The sequence below is a fragment of the Limanda limanda genome, chromosome 14, assembly GCF_963576545.1.
Source record: "Limanda limanda chromosome 14, fLimLim1.1, whole genome shotgun sequence".
In the NCBI taxonomy this organism is placed as follows: Eukaryota; Metazoa; Chordata; class Actinopteri; order Pleuronectiformes; family Pleuronectidae; genus Limanda; species Limanda limanda.
In genome coordinates, this window is record NC_083649.1 from 24,136,447 (window position 1) to 24,148,319 (window position 11,873).

General features: G+C 42.1%; 1 protein-coding gene across 1 annotated transcript in view; it reads right to left on the reverse strand.

The window, feature by feature from the left end:
* jam3b (junctional adhesion molecule 3b) overlaps window positions 1–9,511 on the reverse strand; it is a 34,921-nt gene extending 25,410 nt beyond the window's left edge. The window contains exons 1-2 of the mRNA XM_061085356.1: window positions 9,489–9,511; window positions 7,620–7,696 (exon numbers count right to left, since the gene is read on the reverse strand). Of these exons, the coding sequence (XP_060941339.1) occupies window positions 7,620–7,696; window positions 9,489–9,511 (100 nt within the window). The remainder of the gene's footprint in view (window positions 1–7,619; window positions 7,697–9,488) is intronic.
* Window positions 9,512–11,873: the final 2,362 nt, after the last annotated feature.

The window sequence follows — 11,873 nt, forward strand, 5'->3', positions numbered from 1 at the left end:
GTTCCATCCAACAAAACTTGGAAGGAGGGTAGTCCACTTTGAGCAGAGAAGAGCATTCAGCTGAAGATCTTGTTGTCTGGACTTCATTCTTATCTTTCATTTGGCCTAAAAGCCACTTGTGTACGAGATCGATACCATTCAGATCAATGCCATTCAGATTACTTTCTGCCAAAAGTGCTATCAATTCCAGTTCAATCTCAACATATTTACCACTGACTAGCCCATAAGGGATAGCCCTCACACCATATGGCCAGACAGTCTGGTAACAATCTGCCAACTCTATCTGTCCAGTCTGCTCAACGCGCACTGTGCTGTTACTGGTGGGCTTTCTATAGCAGCAGAGCGACTGATCAGAAACAATTAAATAGATACAATACAGCATTTACAATTATAACTGAGAAAAAAAACATTACTTATCTGTCGTTTACTAGTTTAAAATTATAGTTCATTTTGGGGCAGAAGGGGCTAATTATATGTGTGTGGGGGAATCAGATGAGAAGTTTGACAAACCTATGTCAGTAAATTAATATGAAACTATGGCAAGCGTCTTAGTTTAGCATAAAGAAAGGAAATCAAATTTGTTTGTTGTTTGTTACACAATGTACAACTGCATCTGCTGTAGCACTTTAGTCCAAGACAAATTTCCCAATGGGCAAATAAGGTATATTTAATTTAATAAAAAGGTTTAATATATAATATTTACAAAATTTGATTTGAATAATGTGTTAATTGTGAAAGGAAAAATTACTTTTGTTACTTTGTGAAGTAACGAGAGCTCAACAGGCAGCCGTGGCAGTGGGTTTGGGGTGAGGCAATTCGTCATCCTGTATCATGATACAAGATTGTGGACATGTGTATAACGGTTTCAGTCTTGGTTTCAGAATGGTCACAGCCCTATACGAAGATGATATATTTTTTGGGTATGAACCAGAAAAGCCTCCTGTGCTGTTAAGTGTCATGTCTGCTGATAAAAAGTCAAAGTGACATCTGAATTCCATTAGGCTCGGATTCCAAAGCACAGGCTTAAGCAGTTGCAGCAAATGTCCCAAAGCAAATTTGAACCAAGATCTAATTGTGATTTATTCTCAGAGTCAGCAGTCTCCGATATTATTTTAAGATGAACTTGAGATGGCGTGAAGAATGACTGCCGATAATCTGACGCTGGATTTCACCTCAATGCACCTCAATACTAATTGTAACACTGAACTGATAAATCAAAAAAAGACTAAATGTGACCCGCAAGAAACACTTACTTATTTACTGATAAATCTACTGCATCACTACTATTATTCTATTACTCACACTTACACAAACATACACACACACACACACACACACACACAAGTTAATCATCACTAATAACTAATTTGGATGAGCACCAAAATTTCTGTGTCATGTCTTACCCCGAGCACTCTGAAATCCCCTCTGTGCAGGCTGTCCTGCCAAGTTTGGAGCTACTGAATCCCTCTTTTAAGACATGATGACTAGGATCATGTCCTGACATACAGTAGATTCTTAACCTCTAAGAAATTATTTTTTCTTTTCAATTAGGAGGGGGATATAAATATATTTCAGAACTTGGTTGTCATTCCTAAACTACATTCAGTGCTTCCTGAGTCTAAAAATGTCAGGCTTGCCAGCACGTAATAAATAATTTCCTCATTTTATTCATTTTTAAGTTGAGAACATCAAGTAGGTCTTGCTCACTGACCAAGCTCCATCCATAATTTCTTCACTGCATCCCAGAGGATGCCACTAACCTGCATTAAGTCCCCCATCTGACATTAAGTGTCTCCTCAGTAAAAGTATGCATTTACCCGTAACTATTGGCATGACCTCCTGTCAAACAGGTGCCTCCACACCCCCTAATACCTCCACTGTAGCTTGATGCTCACATGAAATAAGCCTGGAGGGGGTAGATGTAGGTGTGGAGACCTATACAGCCTACATTTTAACACAGTACCACATGCAACTGCTCAACAGAGGAAGATCTCATGGTAATAGTATAACAAGCACTTTCAATCACAGATACAGCTCAGATGAGATTTTCATACACTCCTGCTTGTCACTTATTTCCCCCAAAAACCATGAAAGGAAAATTACTTTTTATAAACTCTTATCATCTTTCCTAAGGGTGATGTTCCAAGGTGACAATCAAGACCAGGAAAAACAAATCTGTAGTCACATCAGACAAAAGTTATTTTTCTCCAGCTTGCGCAAGCTGTTGTGATATTCTAGGCACTATATTTTACTTCTCTGGGATCTCGTCTCCAAGGAAACACACATACACCGTTTTGTTTATGAGCTACCCCTGATATCTTGTTGGTATTGTGCCTACATGTCATCAGATGAGTTTAAGTTCTATAATATAATCCAGAGAATGAGATTCACAAAAGACAGATTCCTGATTTCATTTCAAGTCAGTAAGACTGTACAGTCATATTTCATTCTGCCAAGATTTGTCTTCAACATTGTTTATTACCGACTGATAACTCATGGTCTTTTTAATGAAAACTGAAACTGTGAACTCCTCCGGGGAAACTTAAAAAATCCGGTTCAAAAAATGAGGCAGAAAAGCTTTTAACCATTACACAGGCTACCTTTTTAATATTTTAGTCTGATAGTAGGGCTTACCTGGCTCTGGTTCCTGCCATTAATAGTCCCTGGAATCCCTATGTGACCTAACATGATCAAACATCATCTGAGCTGTAATGTTATTTTAGTTCTATTGCTTTTTTTTCATCATAATTAACGTTCGAATAAAAAACGATCCCGGAACCAGAGAGAAGAAGCTGATATGTTGAGCTGTAGTTTTGTCTACGGTCATTATCACAAGGGATGTTTTTAATGGCAGAGCCGATGGTTTGGAAAGAACTGTGATCAAACACCTGAGGTTGTCAGATGACTTGGCCTTGTGGCTATTTTTAGATGGTAATTGCCCTTTTGTTACAGCCCGGTAAACAAAAGATGAATCCACAGCGATTATCTGGTTATGACTCTCAGCGGGAGCGCAGCCTCCAGCTCTTTCCTCTCTGACCGACAGCAGCTCAGCCACATGCAGTTCATTGCCTCTGCCATGTCATTAATGAAACCCCTAATTATTTCACTAAGCTGACAGCATCCCAATGTTTGATCGATGCTGGTCTCTTTTGACCTATTGATGTACTCCGTCAGTATCCAGTGAACACAAGAGCAGAAAATCCTCTGTGGAACCTCGTCCCCCCAGGGACCATGTGACCACAGATATCATCAAACAGGAAGCCACGCTTGTGCTGCCCTAAGCTCAGACAGCCAGTATGGAGGCATCTTAGAGATTATCCTGTTGATCTGCTGTGTCTAAACATTGAATAATAATGTTTTGTCTAAACAAACAATCACGTTAGCAGACCATGGGTGAAAAGACATAATTTCCAAAAGCTCATTACTCTAAACAGGATGACAATTAACTCCCTTTCTCCTGAATACCTCTTGGTCGTACCAAACTAAACTACTACAAAACCTTAGAAGAGAACATTCTTTCTCCAAACTGAGACCATTATAACATTTTCATATGGAGTTTTTGAACTGTATGCAGTGCCTGGAGGCTGGTTCCAGTTTATGGTTCTTTCAAATGGTAGTCTTATTGACATTTGAAGCACGCACATGCCACTGCCATTTCTGGAACGTGAGCATATTAACATTTGCCTTTCAACCTCGGCATCTGCCGTTGGTTTCTGCAAGCGAGCGCTGATAAAAGCGGGGCGCTGTATTCCTTCTCTGTGTCAAGTTAAAGTGGATTTCTGTCTCAGGAGATGAAGCGTCACACCCTGCTTGTTTTCTGAATGCCTTCAACTAGCAACAGTGCTGAGCTTTCTTCACCCCCCCCCCCTTCGGCTCTGACCTCAGCCAGCTCATCAACAGGCCTCCCTTTTATCTCAGAGGAAAACAGGTGGTTATGATTGTTAGGCAGTGCGCATGTGATGAGAAAGACTCTCCCTCCATGTGTTTCCTATTTGGAATGCTGCATTTGCTAACGTGCACACTCAGGTTTGGGAGGGACGCAGAAGATATTTCTGGTCACGCCTGTGACGCTGCTCCAAACACCACGGCCCACTCCTGCTCAGCTGTTTCTGCTCATTCCACAGGAAGGACCATGTGCTACTTTGACTTTATTCCGTGCACACATACACACGGCTGACTGCAGTGATATGAAAATGATTGCCAAACTGTGTTATTTTGTAAACCTTTTTTTACACAACTCGCTGTTAGGCAATAAGGACAAACCAGCCCATGGTAACAGCTAAATTCTCTCCTGCTGAGCGCAGAATGACAGCTATGATAAATGTGTTATGCCCCTGACACATCTCACTCAGTGGTGTCTGCTGAGATGAACTCCTGACTTTTGACAAATAAATGCACTGCATCAAGGGACCTTTTTTGTTTTTCTGTCCCTGTTTTACTCTGCCATTTACTTCTCTGGAGTAAAATGTCAGACTGTATGTGACTTGCCCACAGGGGTCGTACATGCCATTCAGAGAGTGCTTCAAACATTTGCTCACAAGCTTTGGGTGAGTAGGGAAACATCTGACAACGTAAACCTCCGAGGGGAGCCGCTATCAGCAGTTATCTCGGGGCACACTGACTCCTGCCACTCCAAACGGCTGTGCCCCACATGCCAAACAATGAGAAAAGTGCCAACATTAGGCTCAATTGCAGACAAATGTTTGAAGTGTGCTGGGTAACGTCATCCAATGAGAACCCCCAGTCAAAGCTCTGTGAGTGATGCAATGACTTATCAGCAAAGAACACAGGGAATGCTCGACAACAACCAGAGGACAAATTTCTCCCTTATCTTATCCATTCAGATAAAGTGAGGCTCCAATTGGATTAGGCTGACATCCATGAGTGAAAACAAAGATAATGTGAAGTCATAAAATGCCAATTATCTAATGAGGAGAATTCAAATTCAATACTTGAGCAAGTGTGAAAGGCAATTAATTGAGCCTGATACATTATGTGCACAATCAGAGTGTACTTTTTTCCGGTAGTTTCTGATCAGGTTTTTACAATTGTATTTTTGCTACTGATGACATTTTCTCTTGCTGTTATAGTTAAATAGAAAAATACAGCAATGAGGTCGGACATGTTCAGATGTCTGCACGTGGTTCATGCGAGTATCAAAGCAGTGATCTCAAAGTTTATATTAGCTCAGTACTATTCCACTCCACATATCTTGGCCATTCTCTTGGCAGGAGGGGTTCTGGCCAACGTCCCCGGAAAAGTCTGAACCACTTTCTTTGGAATATTTTGAGGGAAATGGCTCAGATGAAGCTTACAATGGAAAATATCAACGCATTCCATTAGATCAGATTGGAAAGTCTGCTGTAAGCATGTCTATTTAAAATAACAATGGCTCTCGTCTTTCGCTCTGCTGACAGATGTCTGTGCTGATATATGCAGCTATGTTCAGTCGTGCTGGCTTTGGCCTTCACTTGGTACTCCTGGAGCTGCGAGGCCATTAAGTTGGTCGTTTCCCGAAGAATGTCATGAATCGAAAATAACAAGCAGAGTGTGACCCAGAGAACAAGCCCAACTCACTTTATGGAACATCACAAACTGAATTCGGAGCAGAGCTATTCCACAATACAACAAACATTCTAATTACAGTCAGTCCCTATTAGTAATAAGTGCCTATCAGCACCAATTAGTAATTCATAACACGGCTTGTGGCCAGCTTCTGTCAAGCCAGATTTGTCCTGTTTCTAAAGACAGAGGCAAAGCTGGCTGGGGGCAAGTCGGCCACATGGCTAAGCCCTGCCCAGGCAAGACAAAAGAAATTCTTTAATCTTCGCCAGTTCACTGCCCCCCCACCCCCCCTGAAAATTTCAATTTAGCTGCTATCATGCCCTGCCAAAATTCACACAGGGAAATGTCATTAAGAGTTGTGACTTTGAAATGTATCGCCGAGGAAAAAAAATTGTGCACACATCCACGAGGTATGTCAGGAGAGAACAGTGTCGAGCACAGCAACAGATTTCAAACAAGCTCCACAGCGATTCCTAATTAAAGCAAAGAGAATGAGTCAATTCATACACGTGAGAGATCACAGGAGGGTCTTATGTCAGCACTTTCCTTTGATCTGTATCACCATGCACTCACACCTTGCTTCATCTTCATCCAACAAGAAACCAGAGAAAAACCAGCAGCACATTTTATAATAAACCGTGATGGTAACATTATCCCCAGAGTACACTTATTAATGCGTGGACAGAGAAAAGTTACTTTATTGAACTCTTAAAACAAAAGGAACGCTCATGAACCTCTGAGACAAGTTTTTTTTTTATCACGATCAAAGAAGGCCATGAGAAGATTACTGTCCGTATCAGGGATGCATTGAAGGGTACATTACTTCAACCCATGAATTATTTCCATTTCTTTTTCAGCCTCAATTTTTATGATTTAAATTATAGATTAAGTTAGCCCTAGTTAAAGTTTTTACATACTGAGAGAGATATAAATAGCAAGCATAAATCAAAACTTTGAATTTATCGCTACATTGCACAGCAACAAGTGGCATTCGCTATTTTATCACAAATACAATCTTGTTAAATTAATGGCATTTTCGACATTTGTGTACGAGAGGTTCTCGGCTCTTACAGGTTGAGCTACGTTCATCTTGTCCAACTGCTGGAATGATAAGCTGAGGGTGATCAGTCTTTCTGTAGGCCGAGGTGGGGGGGCAGTGGAACGAATTGATTTAGTGGCTGCTTGTGTTTTCAGCAGCTCCAGCTCAGGAGCGCTTTGAAAGGGTCCAGCGGCCGCGGGAGGAGGAGGTGGAGGAGGAGGGGGCCGGGGACGCTCGGTGGCCCGGGCTCCTGCTCTGGCTCCTCCCGCGGACTGCCCCGCTGTTATTCCGCCGCAGAGAGGAGGAGGAAAATAAACCGTTATCTCGCATCACTTGTTCCAACATCTCTGCCTCCGCCGCAGCTCCAAACCCGCGGTAAATAGTTAACGGGGCAGCGGAACCGCTCTGAAAGCACATTCACCTCACACACACGGAGTCCACTCGCCAGACTGAAACTTTCTGCTCATCCCAAAGTGAGGAGGAAAGGAAAGAAGAGACAAAACGTGGCGGCTGGAGCGGGCTGTGAAATGCGCCGCTACCTGACCTGCTGTGAGACCCGCCATGCTAACATGTGGCTACACACCAAGAGTTTGTTCCACCCCAAAGCAACAGACGCTTTTCCACCATTAAAAATAATAAGAGACATTCAACAGCGGAGGCAGAGATAGCGATGCGGTATGAGGGCGAAACAATAGCAGCTTAAAAACCAGGGCTTCTACGCGTACATCTGCAAGTGGCGTTAACAGCAAGTTGTTTCTAAAATGGCGACTATATTTGCCCTTTTTAAGAGAATTAAAAACTATATTAGCTCCGTGCCGGGAGGACCGTGCTCTCTGTCAGGCTGCCCGGAGTTTAACTGAAGACGGGGTCACTTTCTGAGGCGAACTCCGCTATTTCAGATGAGAAAAAAAATCTCGACCAAACACACGCAGAAGTGACGAGTAATGGACGGCTTCTCTCTGCGGGAGTTAGAACAGCAACGGCAGCCGGTGAGAAAGCATGTAAAAGTACTTACAGTGAGTTGAGAGGAGAGTCAGGAGACAAGCCAGACGTGCTTGCGCCATCTTGGAATCGATGCAATGCTCGGTTTGACTGGAGCGTACATGCGCAAAGTGGCGACGCGACCGAGGGAGCGAGGGAGAGAGAGGTAGGCAGGGAGTGGGAGAGCGAGAGAGAGGGAGGGAGGGAGGGACAGAAGGAGGGAGTGGGTATCTATTATATTGCGGTCTCCATAGCGACCGAGAGCATCACTCACTCAGCCTGGACTTTATAGTTGACACGAGGTGGGAGGCTTCTTACTGCGGTGGATTTATACAGTACAGATTCAGGCAGCAGCTGGGGGCTCAGATAGGAAACACTCCGGCCTCCGGCCCCTCTCCTCCTGTGTCTGTGGGATCATTCCATTCACTTCTGTTTAATTAGTATTGTGCCACATCACCACATACATTTCTGTGAGGCACTTTACAACAGGTCCCACAACCAGAAAACACGTTATCGACTGCAGGGATAGATAAAGGGATAGTTCACCCAAAATTCTAAATTCACTCATTATCTATACTCACCACTATGCCGATTGGGGGGCGGTTGAACTGTTTGAGTCCACTAAATACCTTTTAAGTTTCAGGGGTAGGCATTGTTGCAGCCAAATCCAATACAATTGAAGTAAATGGTGACCATTTTTTTTTAATTTGAAAAACCCCCAGAAAAAAACACTAAATGTTCCTTACTGCTCCTGTGGTGTCATCCAAATGTCCGTGAGCCCCGACATTCGAATTTTACTCAAAATGGTGTCATTAACATCAAGTTTATATCCTAAATGTCCTCTGATATCCTCCTCTGTAGCCGCCTATACGTTCGCGCGCGCACACTTGGATGACACCACTGGAGGCATTTTATGTTTTCTTTTCTGTTGTTTATTTCATTTGAAGAATTGGGCACCAGTTACTTCAATTATATTGGAGTAACTGGAACTCCAAAAGCGTTTTGTGGTCTCAAACACTTCCCCCAGTGTTTGAGACCTATGGAGGGGTGGGGGAAGTAGGCATAGTGGTGAGTTGATAATGAGTGAATTGACATTTTTGGGTGAACTATCCCTTTTACAAGAAGAGACCTCAGACTCAATGTGGGCTGCCATCTGCTTCGACCTGTTGGGTGAGAGGAGAAAAACTGTGGAGAGAGGAAAAGGTGGGTGGAATAGAGTGGAGAGAAGAGAGAGAGGGGGGGGGGGCTGTTGTGTAACCATATAGGTGATGAAAATCAATAAGAGTGACATATGATAATGTTGTTAATGATAGCAGCATCGATAATGATGATGATGATGATGCTGATTGTTGTTATTATCTAGTGTCAGATCTGGATCCTGCAGTTCTAAAGTGGCACATAGAGAGAGAGAGAGAGAGAGAGAGAGAGAGAGAGAGAGAGAGAGAGAGAGAGAGAGAGAGAGAGAGAGAGAGAGAGGGAGAGAGGGAGAGAGAACTATAGCAGAGAAAAAACAACACAAAATAAGTGGCATGCAGAGGGAGAGAGAGAAGTGCTTAGTGCGTGCTGGCTTTAGCGCGTGGTGGGAGTTCCCTCCAAGCACTAGCCAGATGAATAACAAAGTAGTGTAGAGTCTCTTAAACAGGCCACATCCACAGTTTACCTCAATAAAGAGGAAGAATGGGAAAGGGTCAAGAGGCAATATCACATTTATTGACCACCACGACTAAAACCTTAGGCGAAAAAAACTATTAGGCAATTTCCATTTCACTATAAATCCAATTTCAAGCTGTAGAGGTTTCTTGGACAGCAAATAAAAAATTTGGTCTGTAATTATTTCTCTTCTTGTGCATGAGAGGCCATTTCAATGTCCATAGAAATGTGTAATAGTTGTTGAGCTCGGTACCTTGTCAGCACTGAGACCGACATCATAGGCTACGACAGGCTTTCAATAAAATATTCACTGGCGATTCTTCATCGGCTGTAAATCATAGCCCTGTCCGGGACTGCAGGCCTGTGCATATGTCAGATCCTGGTGACAGGCACTGCAGCCATGTCAGCCCAGAGATTTCTTACCTTTATGCACATGATGGAACAACCGCAGCCTCGCACCGTCCCCATCTCTGTCCACAGGCCTCCAGTTCCAGTCACATTCATTGCTTGCATCAAGCAGTTTACTCCCTCTGAGCCCTGTTATAACTCTACATTGACAGCTGATGCAGCCAGGAATATAAATGCTCTTCAGACCATGCCTGTGACACACTAGTCAGCCACATCAAGCAGCTCCACAACAGGCAAAACAAGGCTACCTGCATCTGTGTGGTGCAGAAACTCCAGATACCCACGACCATTTGACATGATCACACAGTGTGTATCAATACAGCATCATCATAGACTCATACAATTATAATGTGACATGATTGCAGTCCTAACTACGTACTTCATTACCTACAGGATGTCTAAATATAGAAGTATGTCTAATTATGCCGGGACGCGTATGAATTGTGTTACATAACACATGTAAATCTGTTATTCATTTACAGACTGCAATGTGAATCAGGTGTGGGTTTAACCACACTGTTGCCTAAAGGGGAAAATGTAAAGATAACAGTTATTAATACCCCTTTTTATATATGGATTTGTTCTTCCAATAACACTTTCAATACCACAATAACAGATAAATAGTGAGAATGATGATGTCTAAATTTAGAGTTAATTTATGGATCCAGTGACTGGAGGTATTCTTCCAGGTGACGCTTCTTTCTTGAACGCATCTCACAGTTGCAGAGTTACATTAAACTGTAGAGCGATCGTCTTCGTGCATTAGTGATTCACACAAGATGTGTATAAGCAGAATGTGCACACGGTTTCAGAAACTGTGATTAGAACCATCTCACAGTGTGAAATTGGAATTTTTGAAATAAATGTTCAAGAAAAAGAAGTTTGACTCACAGAACAGCACCCTCAATCAGAAATGATTCTGTCATCTTAGCAGTCTGTGTGGGAAAAAGCAGGGTCTTGCCTGGGCTGTTCCACTTCCAATGTGTGCAGCTGATTTTGAACTGTTCATTTATTTATTTCATTTATTCAAAAGCTAAATCCTCTCACTTGTTACAGCATTTAAAATGAACAAAAAAGGTACCATGAACACATTAATAAAACATGGTCCTTTCCATCACTGTTTTTATTAAATTAAATTTGAAATGTTAATAGTAGCATATTTGCAATCCACCCACTGTATGGAAATCTAATTTTAGGGGAGGTTATGATAAATATAGTCATATAAATACATCATCTTATGAGGTGTCATTAAGATCCTAAAGCATGATAATCCTTTTACGTAATATAACACATATTTTGAATTGTGATGGCAGAGGTGTGAAAAACAACACTCACGTAGGTAGACATAATACCATTTGATAAATGTCAACACTTTTTCTGCTTCAAACATTACAAACACAGAGGGGGATAAGATTTTCAGCAATATAAATTAATATATATATATATATACAGTATATTTGATTCCTTGTTTTGGATTAGAGATAACCTTCATGTCTGTTCTTCATTAAAACATTGTTATACATGCACACAAACACACACACATTTATAATTCTATCTTAGTGAGAATAGGCTAACCTTAACCATAACAACTCTAACCCTAACCCTGACCTAATTTTTCAAACCCTCAAACAGTGAGGACCTCACTCTGTGGTGTCTATGCATCAAATGGTCCTCACAAAGAAGTAGAGTAACACACACACACACACACACATCCAAAGTCTCATTGTGCGCTGAAGTTTTATTACTCACTCTGTGAACACGTCCACCATCATTGTTCCTAGTAAACTCACAGACGTGGTCACTGGAGCATTTCGGTGCAACTCTCTACTGCTTATGTGTGTCTGGAAAACCTGGTTTTACAGTGCAAAATAAATTAGAGTGATCATTAAAGTGTATGTTTTTCCCCCAGTTATTGTGTTATGGTTCAAACAGAACTGGACCGCGGGGCTTTCATGTACTGAGCTCCTGCAGCCTGTGGGGAGATGATGTCAAACCGAGTGAGCTGGTCTGTGTGTGTGAGTTTAAAATGATGATGAAGGATGCAGAGGCAGATTCAATGAGAGACTGATTATTCTTTGTTTAGCTTAAATCTATTTCAGCTCGTTTCCTGTTCCTGCTGATGTGTTGTTGCACTTCTGCCCTTTGACTGCTCCTATTACGACTTTTGAGTGTATGTGACTTTAATTGTGTTTTCGCTGATTAATATTTATGTCACTGTGTGCACAGCTGC